We start from the raw sequence: 18,020 nt of genomic DNA on the forward strand, positions 1-18,020 counted from the left end.
TGGAATTCCTATGATAGGGATATTGTTCCATTTGATTGCATCACTTAGTTCTCTAATTCCTCCCTCTTACTCCTGGATTTTTTTATCTCTCTTTTTCTCAGCTTCCTCTTTTTCCATAATTTTATCTTCTAATTCACCTATTCTCTCCTCTGCCTTTTCAATCCACACTGTGGCAGCCTCCATTTTATTTTGCACCTCATTTATAGCATTTTTTAATTCATCATGACTATTTTTTAGTCCCTTGATCTCTGTAGCAATAGGTTCTCTGCTGTCCCCTATGCTTTTTTCAAGCCCAGCAATTAATTTTATGGCTATTATTCTAAATTCTTGTTCTGTTATATTGCTTCAATCAGTTTTGATCAATTTGTTAGCTGTCACTACTTCCTGTAATTTCTTTTGAGGAGAATTTTTCCGTTTCATCATTTTGGCTAGTTTTCTGTCCCTTATGCGTTTTAAATGTTTGTTGTTTGCCCTGCACCTGCGAGCACTGCTATATTAAAGGAGGGTCATACACTGCCCAGGGCCTGGCCCTTCAGGAGGTGTTTTTTCAGAGATTGTTACTTGCTCTCTGTTGTGACTTTGGTTATTTTATTACCCTATTCTTAATATTTTGGACCCTCCACCAGATGTGCTTTGATTTGTTCCTTGGAGTGGCCCTGCAAAGGAAAACAGATAGACAAACAGGAGACAAAAACATGCAAACACACAAATAACACAAGCAAATAAACAAAAACAAAAACTTAAAGACTAAAAACAAAAAACCCAAAAGCACCGACTACAGGTAAAGAAGAAAATGGAGGCAGTGCTGATGGAAAAGCATATACAAAGAGAGAAATGATAGGAACGCGTGGTGGGGTGGGGCGGGGCGGGGGTGGGGGGGAGAAAAAATAAACATTGATTAGGCAGAGAGACTAAAAGCCTTAATCCAGAGAGAGAGAAAGGAAAATAAAGAAGGAGGCGGGGGAAATGAAACGAAGATAAAGTTACCCAGACAGAGAAATTATACGGCTTGATTATTCCAGAGAGAGAGAAAGGAGTGTAAAGGAGGTGTAGAACATGTATCAAGACAATGGATTAAATATGTCTGTTTAGACAGCCCAATAACCAGAGTAACCAGCCTAGGGGAGAGAAGAAATAAGGAGAAGAAATTGGGGGTGGGGGGAGAATATATCTATATATCCATAATTGACCTAGAGTTAATCCAGGCAATGCTGCATTGCTTGTCGGGAGGAGCTGTCTGCAGGGTCTGTGCCAATCAATTGGATACGCAGTTACCCAGTGCAAGGAGGCATGATTTGGCGTATTCTGAACTCACCTCCACTATGGGCCCCGGGAGTGATCCTTGAGGCCTCACCTTGGTGGTGGTGGGATGGGGTCGGGGGGAATGGTGATTCCCCAGTCTCTTCTCCACAGAGCCAGACCTGGTGGACTCAGTTTGAGTAGTCCTCACTGTGCCGGGGCGCAGATGGGGGGGGGGGGGTCCTTCTGGCTCCACTCCGCCAACTCCCCTGACTCTGCGCTTGGCTAGGATTCAAAGTCCGGCTCAGTGCGCTCTGGCACTGGGGAAGCGCCTCTCAGTGCGGCGATATGTGGTGTCCACTGGCTTTGTCTGTGCCTCTACACTTCAGGGAGGACAGCCTTCTCCTACTGCGGACTCAGTTGCTGCCCTCGCTGCGAGCCCACAGGGTGGCGGATGCAGGCAGGCTTTGTCTTTTCCCACAGCACTCCAGGGAGACAGCTGCCTTTTTCTCCTGCAGACTGCGCCCTTGGCCCAGCAACTGTGCCCAAGGGGTGAAGGATGCAGGCAGGTTCTGTACTATCATGCAGCCCTCCAGGGAGGGAACCACTTTCTCCACCTGTGGACTGAGCTCTGGCCTACCACCACATCCAGGGCTGGCTCCCCTCCACCCCAGGTGCATGAACGGGGAGCCAGCCCCAGTCGGAAGAAAGCCCTGCAGTTAGAGATCAGATCCCTCTCAGTCTCAATCCCAGTCCGAGGTCTTTCTCCTGTCTAGATACAGTCCTGCACTTCCCTAGCCACTCTTTCTCTTCCCTTTGTCTCTTTGCAGAAGGGGGTCCCTCCCCTCCGTGGCCATGCAGCCTTTTTTTTATCTCCCCCAATTCGCAGTTACCCACCTTTTTTCCAGCTTTCCCATTTTCTTTCTGGTAGATTAAGTCTCTTTTCCTCCCAGGCTCTGGTGTTCAAAGTCCTTTAGTTTCTACACTTCTTTGTTTGAGAGGCATGGGAAGTATTGATTCCCCCTACTTCTCTGCCATGTTGGACCCTCTCCTCATATCCTATCTTTAAAAGAACCTATTAATAGTGATCAATCTTACCTATTAAAACTGCTTCCTGTCCAAATTAATCATTCTGGGAAGCATTACATTATTTCTTGTCAGGGAACAAAATGTTACTTTAAATCTTGGGAGAGGCCTCTCATCACCATGTTTGTGATATAGGGTGTATAAGATGATATTACCAATTTTTGCATGAAGGGTTAAAAGACTGACACTCGTAGCCCCTTTTCTCCCTGTTAACAGATCTACATGAAAGGACAAAATTTTTACAGAAGTTTGTTTGGTGGACAAAAGAAGTAACTCCCATCATTCAGTTTGGCAACAGGATTTGAAAGCCTAGTCCATCTACCCATCCCTCTAGGTGGTAGGTAATGCTTATTTTCAGAATTGTTAGTATATTAGATTTACCATTTATTGCCTCCCTTTCATCCTCCCTTCTAAGAGACTGTGCCTTACTTTCTGTAACCTCAGTAACCATGTTTGTACCAGATGAACTTGCCTCTGACCACATCTGACTGGCCTAACCCAAGCCATGCCAGTCAGATTCTGCCTCAAATATTTGATTTAAGAGACTGAGAACATACAGAGTTAGGATCTAAGGTATCTGTGTGGCAAACCAAAGCCACATGTCGGCCAAAATGAAGGCAGCAAAGAAATCATGTGTTAGCAGATGTCAAAAGAACAGATGCTTGAGAGAGGCAGAGACAAGAGGCCCGATGGCTTTAGAGCAAAAGAAATAGAGAAAGAAGCTGCCTGCCTCCCTTGCAGAGGCCAATTGCTCTTTCTGCACTTTTTTTTTCTGTAAGATTCTTCAGTAGACATCCAATAATTATCCTTCCTTAATTGAACTAATATGAATGGATTTCTGGTCTTGGAAATCCAACATTCCCCTTACTAAGACAATGAGTATAGCAGCATTCATGAAAGCTATCATTTTGTTAAAAAAGAAAAACTGTAAAAGTGGGTTCTGCTACTCCAGTGTATAATTTATATGTATATATGATATGGAATGTATAACTCTCCTCAATTGCAAGTAATTATTATGATAAATTAAGAATGCTTACTTAATATAATGATTTATTATAACGGTAGGGATAGGAATTAATTCAACCAATATTTTACTGAGCATTTACTATATGCCAACAATTGGAGGTAAGACATGACTATCTCATAGTCATTGCCTTTTAGGAACATACATAGTCCTATGGGAATGACAAATTTATGAACAAATGATATACCTAGACAACATAGTACAGGTTAAAATAAAAATGCATACATGTTTTTTAGGGGAGCTCAAAAAAGAAAGCACCTAATTGGGACATCAGGGTGGGGTTGCCTGAGAAGTGACATTAGAGTTAAGACCTGAAAATCCAATAGTTGTCCAGGAGGTTAGGTGTGAGGAAAAGGCTTTCCACACATAGGAAACAATGTGCACAAAAGCCAGGAAATGGGAAGGATCATGAACCTTATAGGAAACCACTTGCTACTCCTGGAGCACAGAGTATGAAAACAATGAAGGGAAGATAGTTCAAACCTTCCATGACAAACTAAAGAAGTTCAGATGTTACCAGGTAGGCAATGGAGAGTTATTAAATCATGTCAAGCAGCATAATGACAGGATAAAATGTGCATTTTAGAAAGAAGAGTAGCTATGGAGAATGAATTGCGTAGGAGTAAAGTGGGCACACACAAGACCAGAATTAGGAAGACTTTTGGGCAAGTCCATTCAGGAGATGGTAAACATGTGAAGTAAGGCAATGGCGATGGAATTGGAGAAGAAGAGGGACTCAAGGGGCACGTAGAAAGTCAAATTTACAAGATGCAGGAACTGATTTGGAAGGAGGAGTAGCAGCTGCTTGGCTTAGGGTACCAGATGAATGGTAATTAACCATGAGAGAAATAAAGGCATGAAACAAGAACTAGGGGAGGTTCTTTGAGTTTGTGGCTGCATTGAGATTCAGATGGCCATGAGTCTATAGGAGGAGAAGAGTGGCAGGTATGAGGGTATTCAATTGTTGATTGGCATTTGGTTAATAAACTTATTTCATGGGGCATCTGGGTGGCTCAGTAGGTTAAGAGTCTTGACTCTTGGTTTTGGCTCAGGTCATGATCTCAGGGTTTGTGAGTACAAGCAGCACATCAGGCTCTGTGCTGACAGCACAGAGCCTGCTTGAGAATCTCTCTCTCCCTCTTTCTCTGCCCCTTCTCTACTCTCTGTCTCTCTCAAAAATAAATAAGTAAACTTAATTAAAAAAATAAACTTAATTTCATTATGAAAAACCCAACTCATAGTTTAAGTCAAAAGATAGGAAATGTTTCAAACACATTTCTAAGGTTTCTGAGAATAATACTATATTGTGTATAGTTCCTCAAATAATTTACCCAAATGAATGTCTCATGATTACTTAGATGTGTTGGAAACTCTCCCATCTAGCCTATTTTAAATATAATCAGATTGCAAGCACTACTAACCTGTTCGCAGACAGGCTACATTTGCAAGCCACCATTCTGGGATCCTGGGCAGAATCACAATTACTCGATCTCCTCTTTTCAGGGCACAGGCTTCTGTAAGTATATTGGCAAATTTTCTAGACAAAGATCCCAGTTCTTCAAAACTCCATCTCACTTCTTCTCCATTTCCATTTATCCACCAGAAGGCTGGATTGGAAGGTCTCTTTCCAGCCTGAGGAAAGACAAACCAGTCATGGATTTAAAGGTCATTATGCAGCTAAATTCTATTTTAACTGACTTAATGGAATATTTTTTCCAGAAGAAAATTCACAGGTCATTAGTTAAGACACACATGGAATATTGGGAAATAACTCTAGAGTCTTTATTTCTAGCTGTTGGGAGCCATGTCATTTCCTCCAGCATATGTCATTTCTCATTTAGCCTGATTGCTTTTCTTTCCAAGAAGTTAGAATTCTTGCATCCCTTTATATTCTCTCACTGACATATGTCTTGTTTCCTACCATTTCTGACTCTTGGAATCATTTTCATTCGAGTCCTTTCTGGATTTTTAAGAAGTTAACCTATAATCATGCATTTTTATAACCATCACCTTTCTCAACCATGGAACTATTAACATGTTGAGCCAGATAATTCTTTGCCATGGGGAACTGTCTTATGTATTAGAGGATGTGTGGCAGCATCCCTGGCCTCTAACCATTGGCACACACCTTCTCACAAGTCATGGCAACAAAATTGTTTCCAGACATGGCCAAATATCCCCTGGGGGCAAAATCACTTCTATCTGAGAAACTGTAGTTGGACTGGCCCTTGCTTCATACCTTTTCCATATTGGTCCATTGGTCCAGGATATCTTTAGCAAAGTTGAAATACTCTGGAGTCTCCAGCTTGAATTCCTGTTTAATGGATTCATAGTTGGAAAAATTCTGAGGAGGTACTATTCTATAATCTTTATGCAGTTCTCTCACAGAACCAGGGATTGCTAGGCGCCAAAAACACTTGGCATGAAGTAATGTCTCCATAGTGACAAAAGGTAGCATCAGTCTTGTTGGATGTGTTAGCACTCAGGATTTCCACAGAAACCAATCCATCTAAAAGACAAGTAAAAGGATATGTATTTGTCTCTCTCCTAAAGGTAGCTATACCCCAAAATAGCTAAGTTTTATTATTATTACTAACAATCATCCTAAAAATGCCATTCTCTGAGTACTCAATATGTTTTAAACACTGTACTCTGTTTTACTTACATACAAATTATCACTAAATCTTCAGAGTAACTCTGTGACATGGATACTATTATCATTTCTGTTTAAAGAAAGAAAAAATGACGAAGCGAGGCTGTCTTAGTCAACTCTGGCCACCATAACAAAATACCATAGACAGGATGGCTCAAAAAATAGACATTTATTTCTCACAGTTCTGGAGGCTGGGAAATCTAAGACCAAGTGCTGGCCAGTTCAGTTTCCCAGTATGGACTCTGTTCCTGGCTTGTGGATGACCACCATCTCTTTGTTTCCTCACATGGTAAAGAGAGCAAGAGCTCTGGTTTCTCTTCCCCTTTTATAAAAATATTAAACCCATTATTGGGGTCTCACCCTGTGACCTCATCTAAACCTAATTCCCTCCTAAAGACCCCACCTCCAAATACCATCACATTTCGGGGGTCAGGGCTTCAACATAAGAATTTGGAGGGGTCACATTCAGTCCACAACAGAGGCATTAGTTGGATCTGAACCTAGAACTGTCTGGTCCCAGCCCATTCTCCTGACTATGTACTACTTACTATTGCCTCCCATATGCATTTCTAAAGAAGTGAAGATCTGGGTCACTCAGTTACTCTCAGTGAAAGCAAAGGGCCAAGCCTGCTTATCTAATTTAATCTTTCACCTGCATTTCAAGAGTTGTACAGACATGTTCAGGAGAAATTTCCACAGTGGGTAATCCATAAGTGAGAAAACTGAGAGTATCCCAGTACCAATTAGGCATGAAAGAACTGTCAAAAGTCCTTTGGTTTATAGGCCATAGTTCCCATGCTCCCAGTAGGAGCCCACACAACCTTCCAGTCCAGGCTTGGAGCTGCATTTATGGGAGATGTAATAATAGGGCTTTAACCTTTAGGACTTTTGTGGGGGAGGACCCTTCAGGCCACTGAGCCCCCCTGCTTCTGTGGGAAATCATTTGATCATGATGTCATTTACTTGGCTGAGGTCTCATAAACAAAGTTATTAAAAACATGGTTCTAGGGATTGTAGGGTTCTCTTCTTCATACATTCTGTAATCTTCCAAATTTCCTACAATGAAATACTACTCTCATAATCATTAAATCATTTTTAACTGTAATTCTAGCTATGTGGTATGTAAGGCAGCATGGCTATGTGGGAGAGTTTCTTTACTGATATGTTGCCAAACAATAATTAATAATGTCAGCCATCAGTTTTATCCTAAATAGGTCTGGTGTTTGGGCATCATGTTGCTGTACCCAATACGTTATAAGATCTGGGTTCTTCTGACCCTCCCACCTGTTTATGTGAAGACCAGACAAGTCACTGAACTTGAACCCTCTGAGATCATCTGGTTTGAGCTCCCCATTTTTCACCTGCAGAGAAAACAGAGCCCCGGAGAAGGGAAGCAACTTGCTTCAATATGTCATATCAGAGTTAGAACTAGAACTCACGTCTTTGGATTCTCATTTGAATGTTCTCTTTACTGTTGTTCAATAGGATTTCAGTAGAGCAGTGATTCTCAACCCTGGCTGTATATTTGAATCACCAGCAAAGCTTTTTTAAAAATACCGATGCCTGGGTATTAGACCAATTAAATCAGAATCTCTGGAAGATGGGGCCTGGGCAGCATATTCTTAAAATTTCCTCAGAGGATGTTAACGTGCAATCAAGGTGGAGAATCACTGATTCAGAGGTTGTGATCTGTGAACCAGCAGCATCAGCATAACCCGGAAGCTAGTTAGAAATGCACATTTTCAGAACCCGGTTTTCCATTTTGCCAATGTAGAGACTAATAGAACCCCTGTCAGAGAGAATTGTCCCAAAGATTAAATGAGATAATACATACAAAGTGCTTATCATGGTGTCTAGCATATTACTACTCTCTAGAGCAGGGGTTGGCAAACCTTTTCTGTAAAGGGCCAGATAATAATTTAGGCCTTCTGGGCCATATGTATGATCTCTGTGGCAACTGCTTACTTCAACTCTGGTTGAGATAGAAGCCATTGACAATACATGACTAAATAGAGCTATGTTCCAAAAAAGACCTATTTATGGATACTGAAACTTGAATTTCATATATTTTTCATGTGTCATGAATTATTATTCCTCTTTTGACTTTTTTAAAAATGAAAAAAACATTTATAATATAATATAAATTATAAATATTATGTAAAGATAAATCCCATACATTTGGCAGCCGTCTCCCTTATTACAGAATTAGCATCAGGTTTCATTCAGCTGAAAGGAGTTGTTAAGTAGTAGTTAAAAACACTAAGTTTTCAGTGTTGTAACTTTTCTCTTTATTTGTAATTTTTTAGATCATGTCTTCAAATGTTTCAAAAAACAAAAAATGTTTATATTTTTACGTTATAATATTTATAAAAAATTAAAATGTAAAAACCATTCTTGGTTTGCAGCCTGTATAAAAACAGGTAGAGGGTGGGATTTAACTCATGGCTCTAGTGTGCTGATCTTTGGTGTTAGAATGTAAGTTCTATGAGGGTAGGCATTTAGTCTGTTATGTTCATGGGACTATCCCTGGGAAATATCATCGTGTTCGGCCCATAGTATTTGCTTATTTGTTGAATGAAGAAATGACTCAGAAGGGAGAACTTTTATATACAGTTTATTTCAATAGCTCAGGATAACAGTAGACCTGAGCAGTGCCTTTATTGCTTAATTAGATTTATATAACTACCTGGACTGTTCACATGTGGCTATTTAAATTTAAATTAATTTAAATACTATTTAAAAATAAGTTCTTAGAGTAACTGAATTTTAAGCACTTAAATAGCCACTTGTGGCTCTTGGCTACTGCATATAGATAACTGCAGACACAAAACATTTCTATCACTGCAGAACATCTCTTGTGGACAGTGCTGATCTATATTGATAATAGCTCAGAAGTGGGTGATATAAGGGGCACCTGGGTGGCTCAGTTGGTTAAGCTTCCAATTTTGGTTCAGGCCATGATCTCATGGTTGGTGAGTTAGAGCCCCATATTAAGTAGTAGTTAAAAACACTAAGCCTTTAGTGTAACTTTTCTATTTGTAATTTTTTAGATCATGTCTTCAAATGATGCAAAAAACATAAAAATTACACAGTGAAAAAATCTTCCCCCTGCACCCCCATCTCACAGCTGCTCAGTCTCATCCCCGCCCCCCCACTCCCTTAAGGAACTACAATTACTTCTATGTATCTTTTCAGTATTTCTTTATGTGTATTTAAGCAATAGATTCTTCTTTCTCCACCACTTTAACACAACAGGTAACCTACAGTACACACTACTCTTCCCATTAAAAAACATTTTTATGACAAATTCTTGAAGGTCTTTCCATGTCATTACATAAGTATCTTTCTCATTTTGGGTTGTTTTTTTTTTTTAATGTTTTTGTTTTGTTTAAAGAGTGCATGGCATTCCAGTGAACAGCTGCACCATAATTTCTTAAGCCAGTCCTCTATTGATGTCATTTGAATTGTTTCCATTATTATGCATTTAAGATGAAATTTTGAAACTGTTTCCTCCACCACATTTAGAATCCTTCAAACATATAATGAAAAGAAAATTGACCAGTCATTTGGAGCTTAAAATGAGCCTAACCATTCCGCGCTACCAAAAAGAACTTATCAGCATCCTCCTCATCAAAGTGGTAAGATTGCCTTCTCCCCAGCGATGTTCTTTTCAGTGATCTTAGCATTTCATAATCGATTTTCCAGGTTTCCAATATTCTTTATAGGTGAAGGAGCTGAGCTAGGAGTAGAGATGTTTATACTGAGCTACAGAAAACTCCTCTAAGAGAGAAAGTACCATTCCTGGTCAGCTGGGCTTTCAAAGTATTTAAGGTCTCATCTAAAATGCAAGCTCTACATCTATATAAACAGCAGTGCAGAAGACCTTTTAGCCGCCCTACATCTCTGTAAGTATCTCTCCTACCAAGTAATCCAAGTAATAACAGTGGCTTAGCATATATAGCCTCAAAGCAAGGGGAAGCCCCCTACTATTCTCCCTAGCCTTAAACTTAACCTTCTCTATAGGATTTTTGGAGCTGCCCTTGATCACTTAATGGAGAAAAGTGGCTTCCCTGGATTATTTCCTTGGGTTTTCATTTATACGTTCCCTGAAGTTTCCCTAGAGGTAGTATGCATACTTTCTGGATGATGCAGAAGATGGATTCCTACCTGCCACTGAGCAGGGTGGAGAGGTAAGTAGACAGCACAATGAAAAACTCAGCTGGTACTTGAACTCAATTAAGTTTTTTCCAAAACATTTTACCAAGTTAACACATGCACATAGTTAAAAAAAAAAAATTACATAGTACCAAAAGACTTAAAATGAAAAACTTATCTGCTATGTTAATAGCCTTTTGTGTGTACATACTCCTTGCTACTTACTAGATACAATTACACAACAGCTGAGAAATTCTGATAGAAATACTTTCATGAGAGCACTTTTGATTTGTTGGTTTTGCTTGCTTGTTTGTTACTCTTGCTCAAAAGTGCATGTGCCAGCCCAGAAAACCTTACATAGAAGACAGATAAGGTAGTACTCACTAAAGTGAAAGATTCCAACACAGCTGGCGGTGATGGCAGACCTGTTTCCTAGAAGAGCAGCCCTGAAACTTGAACTCTCACTTCTGCTTTAGTCCTGGTAGTAGCCAACAGAAGAGGGAGAAGTAGTCTGACAACTGGAAGAAGCAAGACATAGACAGAGGGCCCTTCCTGGATTGGTGGAGACATTCTAGAGGGAGGAGCAGGAGTTTCAGGCCAAGTTTACGCTGAAAGTTTACACAATTTTCTGCCACCCTCCCTTTTAGAGTTAATTATTTAAATACCCTGTAAGCTTTTGCTGGGGAGCTGGGAAAGTAATTTATTCACAGGAAGAAAAGTGTCTATGGAGTTGCTGGGGGGATGGGTCCCATGAAGGAATAGAGGAAGCTTTCTCTTAGAAGGAGCAAAGAAAAAGGGACATAAGAAGACAAAGAGGGGGTTTGAAATGGAAAAGAAAGAAGTTAAGGGGTGGGTTTGGGTTGCTCTAGGTCTTAGGGAACCTGTTGCTGTGTTTATCTGTTGAGCTGGTGATGACTAAACATAAATGCTATCAGGTCATTCCTCTGCTCAAATCCTTCAGTGCTTCCTGGTTCACTCCAGGTCAAATCTCAAGTCCTTCCATGGACTACAAGGAACTGGTGATCTGGCACAGGGTCCTCTCTGACCGCCACCCACCTCTCCTTCTCTTAATCTTCTGCAGCTTGAACATACCACACATGTTCCAGCTTTGGGATCTTTGAACTTGCAGCTTCTACTGCCTGGAAAACTCTTCTTTTAGATAATCCCTTGGCTAAATCCCCATTTTATGAGGTATCCATCAAAGTGGTCTTCTCTTACTACATTTTCTAAAACAGCACCCCTCATTTTCTTTCTTTTTAATCTGTGTTAACTTTTTACATCTCTTACCATCACCCTCAGGAATAAGAACTTTGTTTTGTTTGCTGATGCATGACTATTGTCTAGAGCAGTTGCTGGCAGCTTTTAGGCATTCACTAAATCTTTGGTAAATGAATAAGTAAATGACCTTTTCAGTTACATGTGACAGAAACCCACTTCAAATGCACTCAAACAAAATGGGGGATTTATTGGTCACTTTTTAGTTCTATGAGTTTTTGGTTGTTGTTGATTCCCTGGGATTATCTATGTAGATAGTCACATAATCTGCAAATAGGGACAGTTTTACTTCTTTCTTTTGGTTCTCTGTGCCTTTTATTTCCTTTTCTTGCCTTATTGCATTAGCTAGAATTTATAGGCTATGTTGAATAAGAATGGTGAGAGCAGCTATGCTTGCCTTGTTCCTGATATTAAGTGGAAAGCATTCAGTCTTTCATGCTTGGGGGTAATGTCAGCTGTAATATTTTGTAGATGACATTTATCAAGTTGAGGAAGTTCTCCTTTATTCTTATTTTTCTGAAAATTTTTATCATGAATAAGCCTTGAATTTTGGCAAATACCTTTTCTGTCTCAGTATCATCATGTGATTTTTCTTCATTAGCCTATTAATAAAGTGGATTTTTTAATCATTGAACCAGCCTTGCTTCCCTGAAATAATATATATTTATATTTATAGATGAATTCTATATACCTCTTGCCAATTTTGAGAAGTTTTCCATCATTATTTCTTGGAGTAATTTTCTAGTCCTGCCCTCTCTCCCTTTTTGGGAGTCTTATGACACAATGTTAGATCTTTTATGATAGCCCTACAAGTATCTGAGGCTCTTTTTTTTTTTTTTTTTTTTTTTTTTTTTTTGTCAGCCTGGTTTCTCTCTGTTGTTATAATTGGGGAACTTTTTTTTTCAGATTTTCTAAATTGACCACTTTATTTAAACAGAAAAAAAAAACCCACAATTTTAATTATGTACATATGTGGGAACCCTACAAAGATATGAGACTCCTACATTGATTAAATTTTACCATCAAAACTGTTACTTTTTAAAAATGTTTATTTTAAAATTTTTATTTATTTTTTTAATTTACATCCAAGTTAGTTAGCATATACTGCAACAATGATTTCAGGAGTAGATTCCTTAATACCCCTTACCCATTAAGTCCATCCCCCCTCCCACTACCCCTCCAGTAATATATTGGGTAATTTTTATTTTTCTATCTTCCAGTTAACTAATTATTTTCTCTTCTTCCTCCCATTCTGCCGTTGAGTCTATCCAATTAAGTTTTTCTCTTATTATATTTTTTATTGTATTTTTTAATTTTAAAATTTCCATTTGGTTCTTCTTGATAATAATCTATTACTTTGCTGAGGCTTTGGTGTTTCAAGCATATATATTTACAATTGCTTGTTGAAGCATTTTTATTATGGCTGCTTTAAAATCTTTGTCAGATACTTCTAACATCTTTGTCATCTTGGTGTTGGTATCTATTGACTGTCTTTTTTTATTCAGTTTGAGATCTTCGTGGTTCTTGGTATGGTGAGTGATTTTCATTTGAAACCTGGACATATTTGTATTATGTAATCAAATTCTAGATCTCATTTAAACCTTCTCTTTTAGCTGGCTTTGTTCCACATTGTCCTGGCAGGGAAAGTGGGAGGGCACCACCTCATTAATGCCAGATGAATATGGAAATCTAGGTTGTCCACTAAGTCTCCAATTAAACTGGGATTGGGAGCAATGCTGGGTGGGGATAGCAGTTCCAACTCCTCATGGGGTCTCTACTGACACTGGCCTGTTCCCTACTTGGCATTCTCTGATGCTACCCCAGCGGAGGGTATTGGGACACCTTGTTATAGACTGGTGAGAGTAGAAGTCTAAGCTTCCCACTCTACCTTTTGCTGGCATAGGTAAGGATATGGGGAGCTGTGATTTTTTTCTGTGGTATTTGGCTGGAGTAGAACAGATAATATTTAAAAGGTTTTTTTTTGTCTTGGTAGGCTGCTCCTTTCATGGTCCTCTGGTAAAAGACAGTAGGCTTTTTCTGGGGCTTTTATTGTTGGTACCATTGGTATTTCCAGGTTTCTGGCTTTTTCATCTCCCAAGTCTACAATATATGAGGCAAAAAAGAAAACCCAGGGAACTGACCACTGGGTCATTCCTTAGGTCCCAAATTCTATAACCAGTCTGCCTTCCTCTCTATACCTTCCAGAGTCTTATGTTTGTTTTATATCTAATGTCCAGGGATTTCAGTTGCACTTAGCAGGAGAAAAGAGAAAAGTCTGTCTACTTCCTCTTCCCAGAGTAGAAGTCCTCCCAACTCATTTTTTGAGATTAGAATAACATTGATAGCAAAACGAGACAAGAACACTGCTAAAAAGAAAATCACAGGCAAACTGAAAAACTATGAACAAACAAAAAGTCAAAAATAGATTTTTAACAAACTGAAATCAGCAATGTACAAAAACCAAAAATCCATTATGACAAGTTTCAGTTTATCCTAAGAAAAGGTAAAAGGAGAAAAACCAATATGAGCATTTCAGTGCACACATAAAAGGTATAAATTTCAGTATTTATTCACGATAACCTCCATTGCCCTCAAAAGTAAAATTCAAGTGGAAGGAGATTTCTTTAATGTGATAAATAATGTATATCAACAAATTATTTTGATATTGAACATTAGAAACATTTTATGGTGAAAAATTAGAAGCATTCCAACTGAGAATAAGGCAGTGGTCACCATGCCTAATTAATATTATACCATGGGGCACCTGGGTGGCTCAGTCGGTTAGATGTCTCACTTTGGCTCAGGTCATGATCTTGTGATTCATGGGTTTGGGCCTTGCATGGGGCTCTGTGCTGACAGCTCAGAGCCTGAAGCCTGGTTCGGATTCTGTGTCTCCCTCTCTCTCTGCTCCTCTCTTGCTCATGCTCTGTGTGTCTCTCAAAGATAAATAAACATAAAAAAAGTTTTTTTTAATTAAAAAACCTAAAAAACAATGCAGAAGATAGCCTCCAACAAAGAGTTAATTATCCAACTTTAAAAGTAAGGGCTATGGCTGAGAAACCCTGATCTAATGTCTAAGTGGATTCAGTGCTTACTAATAGTCCTTTACACATAGCTTCTCTTTCCTTGTATCCATTAATGTTTTTCTTTGTTAGCTGAATTTAACACCTACTAGATTTTTTTTCCCCCACAAGGGCTTATAATGACTGCTTTCCCTTGCTTAGTTGGTAATGCCTATCTACTGACTTTATACTGAGAATATAAAGTCTAGGTAAGAGTTTCTTGTGTTAAATTTTCTCTCCCTCAGAAAACTGTAGACCTTGTTTCATTGTTATTTGGCATTAAATATTACTTTGGAGAAGCCAGAGGTCAAACAAGTTCTGTTCTCCTGAAATGTGCCTGTTGTATAATAGAAAATTTGACTGGCCTTTGTCCCTGGTTCCTAAATCCTTGGAGACTCTAAATCCCTAGAATTCCTGAGTAATGGGAGTGCCTTTGTTATTCATGAACCCCTTAAATGCCACCTGAGATTATGCTAGCAAGGTGACTCAGGATGAAGGGTCTGATCACCAGAAAGGTCAGCCATGTGATCAGAGGGTTGGAGCTTTGAAGCTCTGGGGAGGGAAGGGGAACTGGAGATTGACTTGAGTCAAATGCCTAATGATTCAGTCAATTATGCCTAAATAATGAAACCCCAATAAAAATGGTGAAGTTTCCTGGTTGGTGAATATATCCAATGTGCTGGGAGGGTGACATGCCCTGATTCCACAGAGAGAGGGCATGGAAGCTGTACATTTGGGACTTTCCAGACTTTCTTTTATGCTTCTTTTCATTTGGCTGGTCCATATATATAACCTTTATAATAAAACTGTAATCCCAAGTCTAGCACTCTTTTGAGTTCTGTGAGGTCTAGTGAATTAAAGAACAGGAGGGGGTGGTAGCCAGTTGGTCAGAGGTTTGTGTGGTCTGGGGACCTGTGAACTTACAGTTAACATCTGAAGTATGGGAAGTCTTTCTAGGGACTGTGCTTTTAAAGCTGTGAGGTCTGATGCTATCCCAACAGTGTCAGAACTGAATTGAAATGCAGCACTGTAGAGCCTCACTTACTCTGCCTGGGTGCTTGTGTAATTTTTTCTTTATTCACAAATTAATTAACTTCAGCCAGAGGTGTTTTAATGTTGTTATTCCTATATCAGGTCTTACCTACAACAAATGTGTCTTATTCTGTAGATTCTTTTTCTGTTATGCTAGTTTATGGTCATTCTCTATTATAATTTCTACATCATTCTTCATAATGTTACTGACTTGGGTCCTTGGGCTCTCCAAGCAATAGGAATTGACTGGGGCCAAATGGGAATTTCCAGGCAAGGCTTTTATTGGGCTTATGCTCGAGCACAAGGGAGACAGCGCAAAGGAAAGGGTCCTTCATGCTGGCTGTCAGAACAAAGTCCAAGGAAGTTTTTAAAGACGGTAAGGTGGGAAAGGAGTGATGTCTAAGCATGTAGGGGTGAAGAGAGATACAGGAAGTTGGGCGGACAGGCAAAGTGGACAGAACATGCTTCTTCACGCATTGCATGTCTCATTACCATGTTAAATCTCTACCCCTGGGCATGGTTTTTAGTATTATAATGAGGGACAAAGTCAGTGAAAGGTCAGCACTGGGGTCCATCTTGCAGACTGGTTTGATTTGGTCTTCACCAGTCTTTGTAGTGGGGTCCCTCTTTTGGTAAGCATCCTGTTTTCCCATTCCTGTGAGACCATAGAGATCCATCTCTCAAGGATTGCTGGATTTTGTGGTGAAGATTGAGGGGACCTGAGTTCAGTCCCTGTTCCATCTTAGTAACTTCAGTGCTCATGTAAACAACCCATTTAATACTGTGGTCTTTCATTCTCTTAATATCCTGTCTCCCAATGATCTTAATCCTACCCAGCCTTAGTCTCTCATTCTTGTGACTGTACCCCACACCTTCTCATTACCACCAACAGTACTACCTCCAAAATCTGTGTCAACATCCCCCACCCCGCTTTTTTTTTTTTTTTTTTACTAATTCCTCCTGTCTTGCCAGTTCATTTCCCTTTACTATCTTTATCACAGTAATTCCTTTAACTCCACTAAAATCTTCAGTCCATTGACTTGAACACTGTCTTCTTCATACCTTCACTTACCTCTTGCCCATCTTGGATTCTAGGTCCTACACAGCTCCTTTGTACTGCTCTCCCTCACCATACTCACCCGACAAAACCCAGCTTTCTGCAAAACTCCAGATAGCTATCTCCCTATATTGTGACTGCACATGAGCAGCTTAACATAGCTCTGGAGAAATGGTTCTGCGGAAACCTGGTTCTGCACTTAGGATGTTGATGGTACTTGCTAATGGTCTTAAAAAATCCAAGCAGGTCCTTCCCATTGCCTGATAACCCCATTACATATCTATAGGTGGAGATAACCATTTCATACCTTCTCCTATTTCTATAAACCTTCATCTCTCCTCTCCTCCTCTTATTTCACTGAGATTTAGAAGTAGCCAGAAGAGAATTTCCTCAACCCCCTAGTACTTAATCAACCTAAACTCCTACAATTCTGTTCATACCTTCTGCATTCCTTCCTGTAACAATGAATAGTTGTCAGGTTCCTAGTTTGGGCCACCCTCTCCACAGTGTCCTTGACATCATCTGCTCTCCCTAACTCAAGAACATTACTCCTTCAATTACCTCTCTCCTGTACCACCCATTTCTTCCTTTTATTTTGGACTAGGAGTTGTAAGGAGACAGCCACAAACACATAGTAATATCTCCTATATTAAAATATCTTAGGGGGGCGGCTCACCGGGCCCTCGATTCTAAACCACACACCTACAGGGAGTCAGAAAGTTGTCGCGAGATGAGGAAATCCTGATGCTGGCTTTGTCTTCCTGACCCGGGAGGTAGTCATGACAATGGATATGAAGTGAGAGGGTGATGTCTGGGCCTCAGCTGTCATCTGTCCTATGCTGGCATTGGGTGAACCTTATCAAGTTCCATCTTTGAACAATTTTCACAGTGTTGGACAACAAAGAAGACAGAAAAGCATCCCTGAGAACATCATTTTCCAGGTTCCATTTGTGTCAAGGAGGTGGCTGGTAACAAGTTCTTAAAGAAAAAAGACTGGCTTCTGGGAAGATCGCGGTGTAGGAGGACGCTGGGCTCACCGCATCCTGAGGATCACTTAGATTCCACCCACACCTACCTAAATAACCCAGAAAATCACAAGAAGACTAGCAGAATGGACTTTCCAGAGCTAAGCCTAGATGAGAGGCCCATGGAAGAGGGTAGGAAGGGTGGCGAGGTGGTGCGCGTTCCACGGACTGGCAGGAGAGAGCTGAGGCAGAGGGGCAGCCCACCAGCAAAGCAGAGCCCCTGAGTCTGGCTTGCAAAAGCAGAGGGGCCGGTCGGAGTGTGTTCGGACAGCAAGTGGGACTTAACATCTGGAAGGTTATAAGTTAACAGCTCTGCTCAGAGAACCGGAGGGCTGGAGGACAACGGGAGGGAGAGTTGTTGAGCCCCGGAGGACAGAGCTCAGCTTGGCAGGGAACAAAGGCGGTTGTCAGT

At 40.2% G+C, this 18,020-nt stretch overlaps 2 protein-coding genes across 7 annotated transcripts in view; one reads left to right on the plus strand and one right to left on the minus strand.

Annotated features, from left to right (window-relative positions):
- ERI2 (ERI1 exoribonuclease family member 2) overlaps nt 1–18,020 on the plus strand; it is a 64,333-nt gene that overhangs the window by 31,513 nt on the left and 14,800 nt on the right. The window contains exons 10-12 of one of the 4 annotated variants that reach the window (XR_009256741.1): nt 2,542–2,662; nt 9,708–9,907; nt 10,026–10,192. The exons of 1 other annotated variant lie outside the window; for it this stretch is intronic. Coding sequence is in view for 1 of the 3 variants with exons in the window: in XM_058711214.1 (XP_058567197.1) it covers nt 2,542–2,630 (89 nt within the window). In the remaining 2 variants the exon portion in view is untranslated. Of the gene's footprint in view, nt 1–2,541; nt 2,663–9,527; nt 9,664–9,707; nt 9,908–10,025; nt 10,193–18,020 lie in introns of those variants that run through there. 2 more of the 4 variants (XR_009256742.1, XM_058711214.1) reach the window with 2 other exon arrangements.
- ACSM3 (acyl-CoA synthetase medium chain family member 3) overlaps nt 1–18,020 on the minus strand; it is a 56,997-nt gene that overhangs the window by 23,084 nt on the left and 15,893 nt on the right. Inside the window, exons 1-3 of one of the 3 annotated variants that reach the window (XM_058711222.1) lie at nt 10,542–10,700; nt 5,589–5,858; nt 4,771–4,981 (exon numbers count right to left, since the gene is read on the minus strand). In XM_058711222.1, coding sequence (XP_058567205.1) covers nt 4,771–4,981; nt 5,589–5,807 — 430 coding nt within the window. In that variant the 5' untranslated portion in view covers nt 5,808–5,858; nt 10,542–10,700. Of the gene's footprint in view, nt 1–4,770; nt 4,982–5,588; nt 5,859–10,541; nt 10,701–18,020 lie in introns of those variants that run through there. The other 2 variants (XM_058711220.1, XM_058711221.1) reach the window with 2 other exon arrangements.

This window comes from Neofelis nebulosa, chromosome 18, assembly GCF_028018385.1.
Source record: "Neofelis nebulosa isolate mNeoNeb1 chromosome 18, mNeoNeb1.pri, whole genome shotgun sequence".
NCBI classification, from domain to species: domain Eukaryota; kingdom Metazoa; phylum Chordata; class Mammalia; order Carnivora; family Felidae; genus Neofelis; species Neofelis nebulosa.